The sequence below is a fragment of the Lacerta agilis genome, chromosome 7 (genome assembly GCF_009819535.1).
Source record: "Lacerta agilis isolate rLacAgi1 chromosome 7, rLacAgi1.pri, whole genome shotgun sequence".
Lineage (NCBI taxonomy): Eukaryota > Metazoa > Chordata > Lepidosauria > Squamata > Lacertidae > Lacerta > Lacerta agilis.
The window spans coordinates 60,269,235-60,290,073 of NC_046318.1; the positions used below are offsets into that span (position 1 = coordinate 60,269,235).

The 20,839-nt window shown below is 40.5% G+C and overlaps 1 protein-coding gene across 2 annotated transcripts in view; it reads right to left on the bottom strand.

Moving 5' to 3' along the window:
* Positions 1–20,839, bottom strand: part of MMP16 (matrix metallopeptidase 16) — a 159,376-nt gene that overhangs the window by 22,732 nt on the left and 115,805 nt on the right. For both annotated transcript variants that reach the window (XM_033155517.1, XM_033155516.1), the window contains one exon: positions 4,479–4,617. In XM_033155517.1, coding sequence (XP_033011408.1) covers positions 4,479–4,617 — 139 coding nt within the window. The remainder of the gene's footprint in view (positions 1–4,478; positions 4,618–20,839) is intronic.

The window sequence follows — 20,839 nt, forward strand, 5'->3', positions numbered from 1 at the left end:
TCATAGAATTGTAGAGTTGGAAGGGGCCATGAGGGTCATTGAATCCAACCCGCTTCAATGCAGGAATTTTTTGCCCAATGTGGGGCTCGAACACACAACCCTGAGATTAAGAGCCTCATGCTCTGCCAACTGAGCTATCCCAATGTTTAAGACTGGATTCATAAATTTGCCCCTGCAAATCTGAATTTTCAACAACAGTATTGCATTGCAAGTTAGTCTGTGATGAAGAACCTACCACAAATATAGGACTGTGGCTTAGCTATATCAAATGGAAGACGGGTGGTAGGAATGTAATGTATATCAACAAAAAGCCAGCCATGCCAATGGGAACTGACATTTCCTTCACTAAGTGATTTTCATAGGACCCATAATTTGTTATGTAAGGGTCTTTCTTAAGAAGGAATGCGGACAAAATATGTTTGCCATATTATAATAAAGGCAGTTGTTTAAAAGTTGCTTAAGGGTCCAAAGTAAAACTAATCTTCGAGAGAAGGATTAGAGGACAACATGCTTTTGAGAGGTGTAAAATGATTAGATAAATCTAAAAGAAAAATGGTTCTGCAGACTCATCTTACTCTGAAATTTCATTACATGGTAATAAAACATGATTGAATTCTGTGGTTTGCATGCAGTAATATAAACATAACACATGGGGAGGAAAAAATTCGGGTCTTTTCAGAAGATTAAAAATGTTTTTGTCTGCAACGTGTGTCTGCTGGGTCTTACAACAGATGCCAATGGACCATATTACAAAAGCAGTGAACATGACAACAAATTGGCAGTGTTTACTTGGGAGTAAGCAACATATAGTTCAATGGTGATGACTCCCAAGAAAGTGTGCACGTGACTGGTGACTAAGATTCATTATTTCTGTTTCATAGCATAGGAGAAAAGTGGAGTTGGGCTATAGTAAATGGTTTTTCTTCATCAGGCCATCTATCAATCACTGTGAAGGAATATTCAAAGTCTAAGCTAATGGTCCTTAGCAAACAGAAAGAATGCAGCTTTCATCATACATATGAAGATACATTGAGATGGTCAACTATGTTCTACTCAGAGTACTCACTGAAATTAATGTACCTAAGTCAGTCATCTTTATTTATTTCAATGAATTAATTAATTCCAAGTATGACTAACATTGGCTACAACCTAACTCACTTATGGACATTATTGGGACACTTCCCTGTTTCCTAAAACACTGAAGTTTCAAGTATGAACACTAGAAACTAATTACACAGAAATTCTCCACACACTCTAACATCTAGAAAGTCAAGTGAAGTCATCCTTTTGAAACATACTACAGGAAAGCAGGAGCTGTCCCCTTCACATGCCTGAACCAGACCCAGCTTGGAATGGGGGTGGGTGGGAATGTCAGAAAGCAATATAAAATCTATAAATGCAGAATGCAAACCTACTAGTATTATAAATTCACTGAAATAAAAATGCATGTCTTTGTGTCTTTGTAAAATGATGCCAACAGTATGTGTCTGCTTAAAACTCCAAATTCATGATGCATTAACATTCTCTCTAGTGGTTTGACTTTTTCTGCTAGTGCTCACATTTTCTCTCTTTCTAGTGGTTTCACTTCCATTGCTTATGTTTACTAAACTGGTGTGTGAGTGGGAAGCCTGGGGTCTCTTGATATACTGGGCCACAACAGCTACTTTGATATCAGGAATCACAAGACAGAGAAACCAGTAGGAGAACACTTCAATCTCCCAGGACATTCTATAAAAGATCTCAAAGTAGCTGTCTGAATACAAAGAAATTTCAGAAATAGACTGGAAAGAGAAGTGGCTGAATTGCAACTAATCACCAAACTTAAAACCATGGAGAAACCTGGTCTGAACAAAGACATTGGATTCTTATCTCATTATACATGACAAAGCTATCTTTAGCCATCTCACCCCTTGCCTTTCCCTGCAAGACTAATTGCAGCCGTTAAGAGTCATCAACAGGTTTTCCACACCTATCAGCTGATCACCCATTCCCACCCCCCTTCTGATTAATACCCCTCCCCACTCCCTCACTATATTTAAGGGTCTGGTGACTTCTGTTTCAGTATATCTGAAGAAGTGTGCATGCACATGAAAGCTCATACCAAGAACAAACTTAGTTGGTCTCTAAGGTGCTACTGGAAAGAATTTTTTATTTTGTTTTGACTATGGCAGATCAACACGGCTACCCACCTGTACCTCCAAAAAGAGACAGCTATAGCTATACCTGGAAACCCACCATTTTGTATTCCCAACCCCCCCAAACTTTGATTATTTTCTCCCAAGGAGCTGCTACGGTAAAAAAAAGGAAGCCAAAAGAGAAGTTGATGTGCCTAGCTCTGGCCACAACAGCAACAACTGCAACTTACCTCAGACAAAGGGGAAGACACTGAGGAAGCTATTGAGAGAAAGGGGGAAAGGAAAGCAGTTTCAGGGGAGAGCTATAAAGCGGAGACAGAGCAAGAAGTATTAGGGTCCAGAAAGAAACAACAGAACTGGGAATGGGAGAAAGAATCAAAGGAAGAAAGCCATGGAGTTGGGGTGCAAGAGAAGATATAAGTATGATGGGGTGGGAACAGGGTGTTCCTGAATACCAGTCCCTGGGGGACACAAGTGGGAAAGTGCTACTGTGCTGGTTATGGGCTACCATTATTCATCTGGCTGGCCGCTGTGTGAACAGAATAGGCTCTGCAAGGCCTACATACTCAAGCAGGCCCAGCAGGTATGGTAAACTTAATGCACACAAAAGAGCAGCCATTTTGAATTGAGATGGATGATACTATGCCAAGTTTGTATCATGCTTGTGGTCTGATCCAGCAACCCTCTTCTCAACATCTTTACTACAGGTTTTAAAGGTCCCTGATGGTGTTTCATCTACCCTCCTCACAAACCTTTTGAGCTACAATATTTTTTCAGTCCTTATTAACTACACAGTTAAATTTGAGCGTTTCCATCTGATTCCCTTATTGTTGTCAATGTAAAAAGTGCTCATTTAACAAACCTCGCTTTATAAATAATCATATCCTACATGGATTTTCACTCCCAATGAGCAGGTTGCAATGATAAACTAGTATTTATTCAACATACAGTATAATTTTCACATTACACTCAAATTAGATGCATATTTAAGACCTTTAATTTTAAGGAGCAGCTGACGCCTGGTGCAAAAAAGGGGGGGAACACACCGAAAAATGGGGGGGGGGACCACAGGCTGCTGAAAAACAGTTAATTCCACATGCCATATTTTCTGGGCTTTATGCGATTTTTAATTACGATGAATATTTGCATAAAAGCAGGAACTTTATTAATAATTCATTTCCCACCTGAACACTGTAATGTCACTGTATTGGGAGGAATTAAATTATAATATAACACAGGTGACATGATAAGCAAGATAAACAACTGAGGCTTAAAATAAGTAACTCTGATTAGAAGGGGGGAAAGGAAAATTAGAGGGAGAAGTGTATCTTTCTATAGTTCATGCTATTTAAAGCACAAAAATTGCACAACCGGCAGCACAGTCCCATGCATATTAATCCAGAATTGATTCCTGCTATGATCAGTGGAGCTTATTCACAAATAAAGGTGCATAAGATTGCAGGCTGAAAACAGGGTACTTAACACTGGGGGTGTGTGTGTACAATTTAGCTATGATAACTACAAAACAACAAACAGCAATGCAGGAAAATTCAAGTAGCACAAAGCCCATAAAAGAATAAAAAGTTTGGGAAAATAAAAAGATCTTTGCCAGAATGATAACGAAGTGGGTGCCAAGCAAGATGCTCTGAGGAGAGTGTTTTAAAATTGTAGTTTGACCACTAAGAAGGCTCTCTCCATGGTAACGCCCTGCCTTACCTGAGATGTGGAAGGGGACACATTGATATCCCTCTATTGAATTTCTTAAGCGTATGGGAAGGTATGCATGGAGATAGGCAGTCCTTCAAGTGCCCTGCTTCTAAGCTGTGATGGTCAAAAACTGTTGCTTTGAATTGAGTCCAGAAGCAGACCAGGAGCTACAGATGCAGCACAGACACAATAGGACCATAGTGACTAGTCTCAGTTATCTGGCAGCCATATACTGAAGTAATTCCAGTTTCCAAACCTTTGAAGACACTCCCATACAGTCAGAATTCTAGTCAAACCCGAAAGTTACTAGCGGTATCACTCATAGCTTCAGAAACCCTTTCTCCAAGTGGGATACCTTCCTGACAAGGTCCCAGATGAATACAGAGAAATCTGTGGGGAGATCTTGGCTATAGCTTCCCCAGTTGCAGTGGGCAGCATTTCGTAGGAAGACTTGGCTACTGTCGTAACTCTGATTTAAAGAGCACTTTATCTAGCAGTGTAAACAAGTCATATTCCAAAAACTGCTTCTGTAGTTGGTCACCCTCATTTCCATGTAATAGCTCTCCAAATGCAACATGTTAGCAAGTTTCTCAAATGAATTTTTACTCTGCTCTTCATATAATTTGCACTTCTTACCTTTAAAGAAAACAAAATTCCCGTCACTGTTTTCATAAACTGCATCAATACTTGGCGGCAGCCCCCTCCAGAAGTAGGTAATCTGCATGGGGTATCCATCCATCACTCGGTTGTTTCTGACACGCCAAAACCACTGATCCTGGAAACAAGCAAGTGCACTTCTTATAACATTTAAAGGCACCACCATCTCAAAGATACAGAATGTTACTTAGCCTCACCTTCGGACAACTATTTTTAAAATACATTTCTGTATTTCAGCATGTGTTTTAATTAGCACTGGCCTATTAAATGCAGTGGAGAACTCAGGGATGCACTGGTGCACCAGTGGCAGCACCAGATTGGTTCTGCCACTGTGCCTGTACAGCCCAAACATTGCCTCACCCACCACCCACATTTCAGTAAACAGCATTGCCACTGCTAAGAAGCTTTGACCTCCTGGTGTGTCTATATTACACAGTGTCTAACCATGGAAATCCTAGGAAAAAGGTGGATGGTACATCAAGACTGGCATCAGAAATATACTGTTTTCCATGCATATATTTTTGAACGGTATTTAAACAAAATGCCTCTGCTTAAGGCCCAAATTGAACCTACGGAAACACACAACGCTAAATAAGGATAGCGAGCAAAAAAGGTATGCTGTCTGGGGCTGATGAGAGTTGTACTCCAAAACAACGGGAGGGCACCAGGTTGGTGAAGATTAGTCTGGGAGAAAGATGGTCTAAGAGAACACACTACAAGTTGCCACAATGTTAATATCCATTGAATGAATGACCATTGTTAAGCTGATGTTTTCATAAAACAACCCTCATGCCAACTACAGTGTTAATGGGGAAACTGTCATTGCGTCATCAGTTGTTTTCCTCTTTTTCTCTTTCTTCAAAGTTTTTGGGAAAACAATGTATACATGCGTACATGTATTAGAGGTTGCCGTGTGTATATACACATACATACATACATCTTGCCTTTTAGTATTGTTACTCTGTCTGAGGTGAAAACAAACAAGTCATCACTATCCTCAAGTGAAAGTCAGGTGGTTCTTCAGCGTTTTTTTCACTGCTTTTGAAAAACACGTGTTTGTTAAATTGCGAAGCAGCATCAACACTAAAGCAGTTCATCTTTGTAAGTGAGAAAAGAAAAGGGAAAAAAAAGAACACTATTTGGTTGGTTATCTTCCAGGATTTACAGTACTATGTTAAATGCAGCTATAATTATACAACTGGAAGACAATTTTCTTCTTCTACATGGCTGTTCTTTCCTTAGTCTTTAATGGATTACTGCTATTTACCTAATGTATTTCTCCTTCCTAAATGACTTTAGCTCTTTTATTAGTGCTTTAATTTATACAAACAAAGGCAATCTTCCAGGCTCAAGTCTTTCTTCCTTGAGGCCAGCCAACTGCTCTGCTCCTTCATCCTAAACATATGGGTAAATCTCAGCAGTGCAGGAAAAATACGTGACACATCTTCAGATGCCCTTTTTTCTTACTTATTTCACAAATCCAAGATTCAGCACAAATGCTGAGAACAATCACTGGTAACCTGACACAAATTAAACTGAAGTCCTGAAACATTGTACTGCACATGCCTTCCTCTCTGCAAAAGGTTCCTGCATTTTCTGAGACCGGTTGCACATGGCACAAAGAACACTGCCGCATACAAAGCCATCCCATTGGTCCATCTAGATCAGGGGTAGGAGATCCTTTTCTCTGCATTTCCTTGTGGTCAGCCTTCCAAATGATGGTGATGGGAATGGACAAAACCGGCAGTGTATGGGATCACCCCACACTTTCTCCTGCATGTGCGCACACACATGCCCATTTGCCACTGCTCAGCTGTTTCCCAGTCAGCTGGGCAATGGGTGTAAGAGATCACCAGGAGCAACTGCTTAGAACTTCCCTCCCTGTGATCTGTCCCCTCTCAGGAGACCAGGAAGCAGATTAGCAGTAGTGAAGAGTGAGCTTTACCTTTTCGAAACAATCAAGGCACCTTGAAGTGTTGGCTCTCAACACCTTGCAGTTCACCTTTCCCAACACAAGGAGCTTGCGAGCTCCTTTGATGTTTGCAATGATCCACCCATCTCTCCTTTCTGCTACTGCATGAAGTGGGAGTTCCCAATGGGAGCATTTTTGTGATCATGTATGAACTGCTGCTGAAGAGGGACGGCACTCAGGAGATGTTGGCCGGCTGGTTCAAACAGTTGTGCAGACCAAATCCAGCCCATGGGATGCCAGTTCTCTAGTCCAATCTACACTAACTACCAGTGGCTCTCCAGGATGTCAGACTGAAGTCTTTCCTGATCCAGCCTGAAGGTTCCTACTTCCATGCCCTGGGAACTTCAGAAAGTTACTGTGGTGCTATCTGCAGCAAGCACCTCAAATACTGATACATCCACTGATTTTTAGAGGATATTTCCCAAACACAGTGGTACCCCAGGTCACATACTTAATTTGTTCCGGGTTACAGTATGTAACCCGAAAAGGAAGTACTGTAACCCAAACAATTCAGACTGAAAAATCCGGAAAAACCCGGAAACCCCCCGCAAAAAACGCTCTGTGCATGTGCAAATTTCGCACACCGGGTTGCACTTCCGGGTTAGCAGAGTTTGTAACCCGAAAAGTACGCAACCCGAAGTGTACGTAACCCAAGGTACCACTGTATACACATTTATGTAGGCTATTTTCATTAATTATTTGCAGTGTTATGCACATTTTCTTCTAATATATACATTTTTGTACAATTTTTTTTATTTCATTGAGGGAAAGAATAACAGTTAACTAGATGCTCTAGTAACCTGCACAAACAACGCTGACACCAAACCCTACATATACTAAGTAAAATAGAAACATCGTCACCCACCCCACCCATCTCCCCATCCCGCCCACCTCTTCCCCCCTTTTCTTCCTAATGTCTCAACAAACGAAACTGATTTGTAAAAATGTTGCATGGAAAAAATACGAGAGACATTACACATACCTTTGTAAATCAAGAAAATCTTTAATAAAAAATATTTAAAAAACAACAACAACTAGATGCTCTAGTTAACAATGAGTATAAAGTTAACAAAACTCTGTTGAGGATTACAAGACTTCTTTCTTGGGGGGAAGGACGCTAGTATGAAAACTTGGCATAATCAGAAATCCTGAAAATCTCAACAGTTTTGTTCAATTTTCATCCATTGCTAACTAAAGCACATCTCGCATCCCCAAATCATTAAGTTTATTTGGCTTGTTAGGCTACCCTTTTCTACTTAAGCCACTCTGTGCTGTAAGATATACTTCAGCACTTAAGGGGGGACAGTAAAGCAATTTTTAGGATTAATTGCTCAACTTCAAGGATGAAAAAAAAAAGGCAAACAGAAAAATTAAATTCTCTCTTTGGGAAACAGATCTCTAGAAATGCCCAACTGAAGCGTATTTCTCAAATCACAGGTGTCAACCACCTAAATTTTTTATTTAAGGGCAAAAGATGAGGCCAGGGAATAAAGTTAGGGGAAGGCCTGTTCAAAATGGGCATTAGGAAGCCCATTTTCTCTCAGACACTAACAAATGCCTAGAACAGTTTGCAGATCAAGTTTTTGAGGCATCATTAATCAAAGGGGGAGTAGATGCTGCTCTGGGGGAAATGATGCAATGCTAAGTCTCACAGGGCAAATTCCTTTCTGTCATCCCTAAAGATTAGGTTTGGTGCTGTTATTTCCTTTCCTCCTTTTTTCTCTCTTTCACAAAGTTCATTTATATTTAATATGACATGAAAACATGCAAGCCAGAAACAGATTGCTGTTGAAAACTGCAGTTGGATTGATATTTATTTCTACTTCCATTAGACCACAATTTTCTTCCATAGCCTTCTGATCTTGAACTCAAGAAGCAAGGCAGTTCACAATACTCAATTGAATTTCACATTCATAAAAGAGATGTTGAAAATGCTGTTTCTCCCTACTGAAAGATTGATGTCTTCGGTTTATATATGAACAGTTGAGATTATTTTTTTTGAAGGAAGCAGTGCTTTATTACAGAGAGTTTTTACACCCCATCCTCACTACAGATCAGAGGGCAGGGCAACTTACAACACAGCATACAATATGAACAGTAAGATGAAATATAAAGTGAAATGAAATGACATAACACATCCATTATAAAAAACAGCAACAATAAGCCTCAACTGCAATCAATATCAACATATGCATGAGGTAGCTTTAAAAAAAATAAATACCCAGTAGTCAAAGAAGGAAGTGGGGAAAGGGAGCAACGGATGAGAATATGACAGAGTGTATGGCTGGAGAATATCAGTTACATTCTCTTTGTGAATGAAGGTGTAGATACAAAATCAGATAACAAGGAATTGTTGAAAAATCAAAGTATGAGCTTTTCTTTTACATGAAAGCGCATATATCTGGACTGCACAACTTTATGAAGTAGTTACCGGGTAGTTATGTTAAATAGTTCACAAACAGAGAATTAACTAAGATCACTAAAACAAGTTGATGTTTTTTTAATAGAAAAGTAATAAACCAAACAAATTACTGGCAGCACAACAACAACAACAAAAATACAAGTTAAATCAGAGCTTAGGTTTGTATCTCTCTTTGCTAGCGAAAGGGCTCTAGCATTAGTGGATGCTAATGAAACACCAGAATCCCATGCAATAGCTCACTGCAAAACAGATTGTACAATCCATTGTGCAATGAAGTTACCAGCAACCTGCTTATGAATTCTCTTGTGCAATAGTATTCCATAGGCAAAAGACATTTCACCCGCAGGACAAGGATAGCACAAGCAATTTTTTGGAGGGAGGGGTGTTGCAAAGTGCACAAGATCACATTACTGTAAATGACTTTAACAATGGATACAACCCACAGTTACAGCGCTAAAACATTACACCATGTTCTTTTGAGGTGAAAACCCACCACACCACTTCTGTCAATCTATGTGGATGACATAGTTCTCCACATATTTCTCTAAAGCTTTGAAGTTTATGGACACTGGCCAAACTTCCTTATCCGGCTCCAATTTGACAACATGAAATAACATACTTGAGGGATGCTAGAAGCTGAAATGTCAAAAAGAATACTATCACAACGTGCTGCCCCTCCTTGCCCCCCATTCAAGCATCTGAAGTTAGCAAAGGCGCTCAACAGTCATGCTGACAGCTCTGGTGTTTTGTAAAACCCATCAACCTACACGTTACCTGTCGTGAAGGTACCTATCTATCTTTCTGACATCCGCCCTTTCTGAATATAAGCCTCAGTGCAGTAGAAAATCATAGAGCTGGTGCATTCCGGTAAACACTAAGAACCTGAATCCAATTTTATCATGCTACGTATTTTTTTTTTTTTTAATCACCACTGACAAAAGATTCGTTGAAATACAGTGGCAGCGCAACACTGAAAGCCTCTAATTTTCTGTTCAAGGTACTGCATATGCATAAGCAAGAGAGCTGTGGCACAGACTTCACGCTAATATAATGCTTCAAGAACCAGGTCTTTCAAGAATAAAAACAGAGGGCAATTTTGCACAGCAGTTATTTCTTGATGTGTGTGTAAAGTATTTATTTTATTTTGACAATATCTACTTTAGAAGTGAGGCAAAAGAAGGAGTTATATTTAATCTATGCTTTTTGACCTTAAACAGTGAAGGCTGTGCCAAAATAGAGAACAATTTAATGCTCCAAAACATCTTTATTTTCCCCTCCGCTTCCCTATAGAGAACGAAGGAAAAGGCTGCATGTTCACTCACAGAGGACTAAAGGCCAAATGTGACGGGGTGAAGCCCACGAACAGGACAGTGTGCATATCTTTAAAGGATTTTATTGGCAGCTGTGCTGAGGCGAATTCAATATGGGACTTTAGCACTATGGGGAAGGGGATTCCCCCCCCCCCCAAAAAAACCTAATTTGTCCAATGAAAAAATCATTCCTCCAACTGCTATATTCCCAGGGCCAGTTGGGATGTATAGAGAGAAATGTACATATGGAATCTGTAACAGTATGTGGACATGTATCTCCAAATAGCAGCTGCGGGAGGTGGGCAGATGCCAACCAGAATTTTCATTGGGTAAATGTCATGGTGGAAAAGGTTAATTCTCCTACTGAAGCACTGTATTCCCAATCTGCCTCCTTGAAGGCAGATTCATGGATCTTACTCACAGATCATCTGTTGTTTGGCCCCAAATATAGATTTTGCATAGTTCTAAATGTTCTGTGGAATAAGCAGTTGAGTACATCTTGAGAATAGATTCAGAACCCGCAAATTGTGATTTAAACAACATTTTGTGGATATTACCTCAGCTCAGGTCAATCTCCATTGCAGCTTAATCCAAATTCAAACTGAATAAATTTGGAAACCTTAACAGTAATGCCTTGGTCTCAGTCATGCTCCATACCTTTCATGTTACTGACTTCATTTAGATATTATGCTAATAAATATATGCACTATATAGACTTTTTGTATAACCTTCTAGTAATTTATGCAAATGTGCAGTGCTTTCTTTCATAACCTCTAACAGGCCTCCTGACAATTTCTGGTTTTATTTCAGTGTCATGGTTAGGTTCCAGTGCAGGGAATTCCATTCTGTCTATTAACTCCCCGTGACCACTGCAAATCAATACAATGTTCTTTATGTCCATAAAGGCTTGCTGCTCTACTGGTTTTCTGTTTATTGAATGCTCATTTAATATACCAACACATTTGCCCACAAAATACAAGATCACTGGCACCTTGGGTACTGCTTTTGTGCAATAGGTACTATATTCGAGGGAGACAGCAAATATTGCTTTGCTTCAGTGCTCCCATTCCAAAAGAACTTATGCAGCACAAACTGTGCCACAAATTATACCTTTGGCATTCTAAGGACAGCATAATATAGGGAAGTTGCAATGTGGGCAAAAGGTGACAGGAAGCCACATTCAGTTAAGCACTTTCTGTAGTTTATGGGCATAAAGTGCACACTTTATAACTTGTTTGTTAGCATTTCATTTTGATTTACTGTGAAAAAGCTTCTCACTAAAAATAAAATATCATAGAATTGTAGAGTTGGAGGGGACCCTGAGGCTCATCTAGTCCAAGCCCCTGCAATGCAGGAATCTCAACTAATGCACCCATGACAGCTCAACCTCTGCTTAAAAATCTCTGATGGCCATCTGACCTCCGTTTAAAAACCTCCAATGAAGTAGAGTATACCACCTCCCCAGGGAGTCCATTCCACTGTCGAGCAGCTCTTACTGTCAGAAAGTTATTCCTGATGTTTAGTTAGAACCTCATTTCTTGTAACTTGTACTTCATTTGTGTCCTAGACTCTGGAGCAGGAGAAAACAAGCTTGCTCCATCTTCCATGTCAAGCCCTTTCAGCATCTGAAGATGGCTCTCCTCTTCTCCAGGCTAAACATACCCAACTCCCTTATAATGCTTCCATTTCCCCCTTGTTACCATTGCAATAAAAAATCAAGAAATAGCAGAATATACATGACGCTAAACATGATAAATATTTAACAGCAGCTGTACAACTTTTCTTGAAAACTTTAGGTCGATCAGAAAATTATAAGGTTTGTAAATAGTCCAAAACCACTTTCCTCTTTCTTGTTTCTCAGGCTATAGAGTTCTTGTATCTCCATATTGTTGAAAGTATCTAGCTTCCTCACTGTGGATATTACTCTTATTCCCTTGTTAATGTACTTGTAATGTCTCCACATTCTTTTCTAATTTCACTCACTCCTGCCTTATATGGGCTTTCCAAACTAATCTGTAGCACCAAAATCCCCATTTCATCAGACTTTGTAACAGCAATTTGGAAAATCTTCCATAGTATAGGTTCTTATAGTCTGAGGACTCAATTCTTAATTTATCCCAAAAGAAAAAAATAATGTCCTTAAAATCTGCTACAGCTTTCCACCAAGCACTGAATTGATGTCCTTTGTTGGATTCCTATTAACATTTGCGAACCTTTTTCTCTTACACACTGGAGAGAAGTGTGTAATTACTCTGCCTAATATTTATAATGATTAAAATACAGATTGATGTCGATACACTTCGGTCCAGTTTGGATGTTACATTCCTGGCTTAAAGAGTTATAGTTTGTTAAGTAGGGTATAAGTGATGGATCGATCCTGATTTGTTCCCACTGTATCCACTCAGGCATCATGTTAAATCAGAATTTAGTTTGATGTGACTAAGTCTGGTTGATCCTTGGGCTTGCATGTTCCCTGTTCATTTCTTCTAGTGCAGTTGTTTGGAAGCATTCACTACATTTTTTTGCTTAGCTGCAGTTCACTGTTTTGTCCATACTGACAAACTGTGGTTAAGGCTACCTATGGTTTGTTTAGCTATGGTTTTCCCAGTAGTGATGTATGGAAGTGAGAGCTGGACCATGAAGAAGGCTGATCGCCAAAGAATTGATGCTTTTGAGTTATGGTGCTGGAGGAGACTCTTGAGAGTCCCATGGATTTCAAGAAGATCAAACCTATCCATTCTCAAGGAAATCGGCCCTGAGTGCTCACTAGAAGGACAGATCCTGAAGTTGAGGCTCCAGTACTTTGGCCACCTCATGAGAAGAGAAGACTCCCTGGAAAAGACCCTGATGTTGGGAAAGATGGAGGGCACAAGGAGAAGGGGACGACAGAGGATGAGATGGTTGGACAGTGTTCTCGAAGCTCCTAACATGAGTTTGGCCAAACTGCGGGAGGCAGTGGAGGATAGGCGTGCCTGGCGTGCTCTGGTCCATGGGGTCACGAAGAGTCGGACACGACTGAACGACTGAAGAACAACAACAACAATGGTTTGTTTGAAATAAGAGAATTTTAAATCATAGGTTGAACTTTCCCTCTTTCAAACAAACCATGGGTCATGCCATGTTTCCCTGCTTCGTTTCCCAGTGCATGACATCTGAACGCAGCCATTATGTCTGAAACAGTGGTTTAATGTTGGTTTGAGCCCACTTAGTAAACAGATGTTGCATCACATTTCCCTGCTTACAGATGCAATTGGGAACAGTAGTTTAAACAGGCCAAGTCTGAAGTTCTGAAGCTGGACTCTGAAGTGCACAGACTAAGAGACAAAGCTAATTTCTGGCTCAACAAAATATTACTTTATTTATTTATTATTTAACAAAAAATTATATACCACTTACTAGAACAAAAGACCACTATGCAGTTTACCTAAAACATTCATTCATCCAAAAACAATTTTCATAAAAGTATAGACTTTTAAATGTTAATTTTAAAACACATACCTATTAAATGCATGTGTCAAAATTACATGCCCTGGTAGGCTTGCTGGAACAAAAAAAAAAGTTTTTAGCAGACACCAAAAACAATACAGTTAAGGAACCAGCCTAATATAAATGGAAGAGGAATTCTAAAGTGTAGACGATACTACGCTACAATATGGATCCTTTGCAAGTGTGGAATGATAATTATGTGGAACTTGTAAAAGGGTCAATCCCACAGATCTAAGCAGTTGAATAGGTTTATTAAGTTAATTATCCCAGAAACATTATCTCCAAAGAGCCCCCTTGAGTGTTTCCCCCCGATTGCATGTAACTGACCCCTAGGCCTGCTCCACATGGAGTTTTGCAGAGCCATTATAATGTCTTCCGGTCTATCATGCAAGCAGGATGACAGATAAAAGGCAGATGCTAAAATGCATAACGTAAATAAAAACTTTATTCGCACCAGTATTTCAATCAAACATTTAACAGCATTTAATTAAATAAATATGCAGGTCAAAGAATCAATCTTGCGATGAATGCGGGAAACCAGACTTATTTTGACATTTAATCACCTTGTACTACATCTCTCCGTTTTGTCTAAAGACAGCAGCAATGGCAGCATCTGTGCTAGCTACCAAGTTCTAGGACAGGGGTCAGCAAACTTTTTCAGCGGGGGGCCGGTCCACTGTCCCTCAGACCTTGTGGGGGGCCAGACTATATTTTTTTTGGGGGGGGGGGGAATGAACGAATTCGTATGCCCCACAAATAACCCAGAGATGCATTTTAAATAAAAGCACATCTTCTACTCATGTAAAAACACGCTGATTCCCAGACCGTCTGCGGGCTGGATTTAGAAGGCGATTGGGCCGCATCCGGCCCTCGGGCCTTAGTTTGGGGACCCCTGTTCTAGAACAAACACTTTCCTAAACAACAGTAATTTAAAATACAAGTAAGTTTTATCTAGGAAAGCTGTGCTCAGGGGCAGTAGCTGATTTTCAGTAGACCTCTTTCCTTTTTGGTTTTGTTGTGGGTTTTTTAAATTCATTTTTCTGTCTGAGCTTGATGAGAGTGAAAAGAAATTAAATGACTTCCCCAAGGCCAGAAAGAATTCAGCAGCTCAGTGTATATTACAACTATCACTGCCTCCACTCCAGTGTCCTTTATCCCAGCCATTAGACTCTGCAACTCTTACATATTCAGCCAAATGCCACATTTTTTTATTAGTTTGAAGTGAATATCTGCTTAGAACAACCACACTTCTGTATGATTTGCAAATTAGGCCACGTAAGATCAGGAGAATTGAAAAACAAGAGAATACCTGAACACAGGAAAGATGTCTCTTAGCAAAATCAGTTATGTTTTGGCTGACATATCATAACCAATTCCACATATTAACTTGTCAGCATGCTTAGTCTATTTGTCCACACCTTTCATAGGCAACCAGGAACACCTACAAATTATTTCCCCCTTTCTTATAAACCAGCACTTTAGAATCTTTGTATTCTGCTTTCGCTACAGTGGAATAAAAAGCGACTTGTGTCATAAAGCTATAGCAACCTAGGCTTGGTAAGTGGGTCAGAGCTGGGTGGTTTTCCTGCCCGCAAGAATAATCATCACTCTGAACACTTATTTTCAAAAATGTCATGTGCAGAGCCGTGCCACCTTTGCTTTAAGGCTAGAAGCCAAAAGGCTCCTAACGCTGGCAATGCATGAGATAACATCACAGTAATCTAAGACTGTGTTCCATAGATGCCCTTCTAAGTCTACCTTCAAACCTGATGATGTACCAGCAAACAAATGCTACCTGAAGCCCTTCAGTTTTACCCTTCTCTGCTGGACCTGTCATTTGCCACCTCTGCTGCTCCCTCCACCCAACTATCACCTCCTAACCTCTGATAAGAGAAGTATCTGGCAACTGGTTGGCAGGGTCTTGTTAGCATACCTCAGTTGGAGGTAGAAGAGGAGTCAGTAATAGGTGGATGGGACAACAGTAGCAAAGTATGGAGCCAGCAGGGAGCTGAAGGATTGAAGGAGTGTCTTCAAGTTGTTGGGCTATCTGACAGCTCAGGTACTGTGATGGCCTGGGACTCGGGCTCGGACTCGGAGCCGGAGGAGTCACAGCCTGCACCGGACCCTCTGCCTGGGACATCGGCTGAACCAAGTCTGGGGCCTGGTCCTGAGGAGCCTCAGTCTGCTCAGCCTCCTCTGCAACAAGACTCAGCTGAGCCGAGTCTAGGGCCTGAGTCTGCCTTGGTTCCAGATGCAGGGGGTACCTCCTTGCCATCAGCTGGGTCGTCACCAGCAGCTGGACCACTGCCAGCTGGGGCTGAGGCGGCTCCTGGGTCCTGTAACCCACAGGCGTCTCCTGAGCTGCAGAGACTCAGGGCTGATAGGAGAGACCTGAGTACTCGCAGGAGGAGTGCTCGCCTCCAGGCGAGGCGAGGGAATGAGTCGCTAGGGGATCAGGGCCGTCCGTTACCCCATTCTAGATAAAAGGCAGCCAGACCCCGCCCCAGGTTGTGGGAGCAGCATTGTTGGTTGTTAGACCCTGCCAGTGTTCCTGCCTTCAACCTGCCTTGCTTTCCTGCCTTTTCCCTGCCTGTGCTCCTGACCTGCCTCAGTTCCCGACCTACATACCTGATCCTGACCTCACCTGATGCCCTGCCCTGCTCGCAGCTTTGGCTACTTCAGACTGTTTCTACCCTGCACCTACGAACCATGGATTGGACTAGGACTTCGCCTCTTGGGTAGCCCTCGGGACCAGCACAGGTATTGGTGGTATTATTATTATTATTATTATTATTATTATTATTATTATTTTATCAAACCTCAGTCCAAAGATCACAGGGTGGTTTAAAAAACAAAAACACAAAAATGCATACCATAATAACAAACAAAAACAATACCCCACCCCCATTTAGAAAGCTATAGGTTGTTTAATTGGCCAAAGGCCTGGGATGAATGTTTTTGCCTGGCATCTAAAGATATATAATGAGGAAGTCAGGTGAGCATCCCTGGAGAGAGCATGACACAAGCTGGGAGTCACTGCAGAATGAAGCAGGCTTGAAGTTAAGTCTGAGCTGCACCAAGACTTTGCAATCTTCTTCACCCAAGGTGAAGGTCTGTTTTCATTGCCTACAAACATAGCAAACACTTTGTCACAGATTACATAGGAGTAGATGGAGGTGGGATGCTCTTCTCAATGCCCCAGTTATCTGGGCAATAGCAGGGACCATCCAGAGTGATGGACACCCAGAATGAAGACAATGTGCCGTGCTCTGAATTGGCCATGCTTGTTTTCAAAGTGCTATTTGACATAATTACATTCATAATGTGATTTTCGATGCAAACAGATTAAAAAAAATTAAGCTTGCGAGGGGTCTTCCAAAGGACTCCAGGGACTCCAAAGAAGTATTGGATGCCAAAATCTTCTTCTGTGAACAATCAGCACAGTTTTATTCAGAGCATCTCTGCAGAACCCCATCTAAATTATCTTTATTACATCTGTCTTGTTAAAAGCCAATATAAATAATGGTGGCTGCACTGATTCCCAGCCTGGTAGCTGGCACTGGTACAATCCCACAAACACTCCAATCTGATATGAGTTGGGGGCATCAGACTGTATTATTTGGCTATAAAATAGAGGAGGGGACAAATAAAAGGAAATAATATTGAAGATTAAGTCAAGGACTCTCCTTTGTATTCAGAATCAGGCTCCAAAATGCCAACTCTACTAGCTACAGCTTTAGTGGGTCTTTGAAATTTCTATTGCTTGGTTTTTATAGGAACCTGAGTAAAGAACATTAGCTCTGTTGCTGCAATCTCACAGAGCCAATTGGATCTTTAAAGCAGTGAAATGGTCGAAGTCATTTCAAAGTAAATAGGGTGTAAATGTAAGTGATTCAAGAACTGGACAGCAATGGGGAATGCACACATTACATCATTCATTTGATAACTGCAGGTACAGCTTTCCTACCTGCCTGCAGTTGTCACGGACCACTACCTCTTAGTTCATTAGAAGCATGACCCAACAAAACAGGAGTTAAGCTGGGAGGGGGATAAAGACCATTCTGCACCTGTTTTCATTCAATACAAGTCCATTTAGGGGATCAGCTGCACTATTTCAGCAGGTCTAATTCCTACCCTGCAGACACATCTCTCTGTGCAGACTAAACAACTCCCATAGCTGACAGGCTACCTCCTCCTAAAGCACCCTTTCCCATCCTTGAGTTCCCAGATGCTGTTGCATTACAACTCCCATCATCCCTAGAAGCAGGGCCAGTGGTCAGAGATGATGGGGGTTGTCGTCCAACTACATCTGGAGACCCAAGGTTGAGAAAGGCTATCCTAAAGTGCCCTGGAGAATGAATCTGAAGAAGTGTGCATGCACACGAAAGCTCATACCAAGAACAAACTTAGTTGGTCTCTAAGGTGCTACTGGAAGGAATTTTTTATTTTGTTTTGTTTTGACTGGAGAATGAAATGTCTGCCTTTTTCTAGGATGGTTCCTGTGGTCCAGATTGCATGCTGCATCCTGAAGCCAAGAGCATGGGGCGCTGCCCCTTGAGTCTGGGAGTACACATTACAACCAAGCTGTGCCCAGGACCAAAACCACTTGTCCCACCACGTCTCTTTCTCCTCTCCCTCGTGTAACATTCAGGACATAGTATCATCATGTTTTCAAATCCCCTTCCAGTTGCTGGGGGAAGGAAATGCACAACATGGTGACATTACATCTCACCTTTCCTCTACTAAGCTCATAGGGAAGAGAGGAGAGGGGAAAGAAGATGCGAGAAAGTGCCGGAACTGTGGCTTAGTGCCAGCAGTCAAATTACATAGGTGGTGATCTTGCCTGAGTATTCGGACCTTTCAGATTCAAATTAAAAGGGACATCTAGAGGGTGACTGGCTATGCATCAACATTGGAACAAAAAACAACAACAACAAAACAATGCTGTTGGAATTTAACTAAAGTTAAAGATTTAAATATACCCAGAGTACCATGTCATATAACATTTAACAGTTAGATGCAGCAACTGAACTAGTCGTAGCCCCCAAACAGGGACGTCCCAAGAATACCAAGACCACAACTACAAAGACAACTGTGGTTTTGCAGTTATCACAATGAATGAAATTGCCTGACTGAGATGGAATGCAACAGAAACCAAAGATCTGTGACTTGAGTGATGTCTTTGTTGAATTTTGGAAAGGTGTGCACAATTTTGATATCAGTACTAGCACCTGCCTTTCGAATTTGGTCATTTATACTCTTGACCCACATATTTTTATATTTGTGATTTGTAATCATTAACATTGTTTAAGGATGAATAAACTAAAACAAAGAAACCCCAAAACTTTCTCTCTTTTCAGCACAAAGTGGCATGTCCTATTATTTCTTCCCCCTTCTACCTGTTGTACCTACTTTTTTCCATCTCTTGCCACTTTACAGACCCAGCTTTTTCCTTTTCTTTTTATTTCCACAGAGAGGAAGCTTTTCATGTTCATCATTCCATTTCATTTCTCTCCTAAACCAAAACCACTGAACCCCACTCTCTCTTATTTCCCACCAACAATCTAAGCTTGAGTTCCCTGTTCCTAAATTTGTGTCCTGCAAGTTTGTTGGAACCCTAGTATGAAAAACTTGGATCATTTCATTAAAGAACTGAATTTTTAAGTCTTGGATTCAGAAGCTCAGGCCCTCTAAAAATATCCATTTTCATCTAAATGAAACAAAATTGCAATTCAGTAGCACCAATCTATTAAAAATGCTCATGTACTTCTATTTTTCTAAGAATACATATTCAATATAGTTACATACTTGAGGATTAGTCATGCTGAGAATATAGATATGGAAACTAAATAGGAACTATCACGCAATCATAGAATCAGACACCTGCTATGCTTCCAGTTAATCAGTGTTATTTTTGCAGTACTTTCAATATGAAATCATTCATTTTCTACATAGCTGGTCAGTATATCATCATCATCACCATTAACTACAACAACAGCTTTTACAGACTTTTTAAAAATGGAAACGTGTAATTTTTATTACCTGTGTAGTGCTATTTGTATATATGTTGTTTTATAAAGTAATGAATAAAAAAACTGGTCCTTACACCATGAAACTTGCAAATCTTACAAATTCACAATATGAACTTTGAACCCATGTAACCTAAACTGAAGACTGACTTCTATACTTACGGACAATGACTACAATAATCCATTGCTGTATGTCAGAAATAAGTTCCATTAAGTTCAACAAGACTTACTCAAATAGCCTAGATATCATTGATCATCACTGCATGGAATACACGGCTAAGTGATAAGAAATAATAGAGAATCAACATCCCTAGGAGGTCGTCAATAATGTGAGAACACATGGCTGAAATTACTTGCCATCAATGGCCTAACAATGTACAGCACAGCTAGTTGTTTCAGAGCTTGGACTGTCCATAACAATTTAAGTGGATGATATATGCCATTCTGTATATCAGCGTATCGTTCATGGAACTCTGGGTTACCAAGGTCTGGGCTATGGCCATACTAATAAGCAGCACAAATATCAATTTTCAGTGATAATATTATTTCATCCATCCCACCACAGAAAAGGTCAATGTTTTGTCTACATAAGTAATGTATTTCTCCTAAAAATGGAACACAATGAAAGGTTATCTTAGCACATAGGTGTGGGAGTATGCAATTCTTCAGATATTTGGACCCCCAGCCAGTTAGGGTGGTTTGCATGGTGAAGCAGGAAGGAACGGTAATTTTATTGAAGAGTTTTAAAATATACCTCTGAAGCCTTAATTCCTATCCCTATCTACTTGTTCACACTTATCAGTGCCTTCCCATCTTCCACTGGGCACCCACCAAACCCCAAAATATGCAGCTCACATACAATGACATACAAAGTTTTGCAGTACTTTCAATATGAAATCATTGAAAAAACAGAGTGTGGGATTAACTGGATTCCAAGAGGAGGGTTTCACTTCCAGCCAAGCGTGATGGGATGTTATGAACTATGCTTTTTATATCTTCTGCAATTAATCAAGCTTATGTTTGGTAAAATTGTGTTAATCTTCTATGATCACTACAAGCTTTAAAAAGAAAGGGGGGGAAATCCAGTTATAGGAACATTTGCTACAAATTATGTAAGGGGT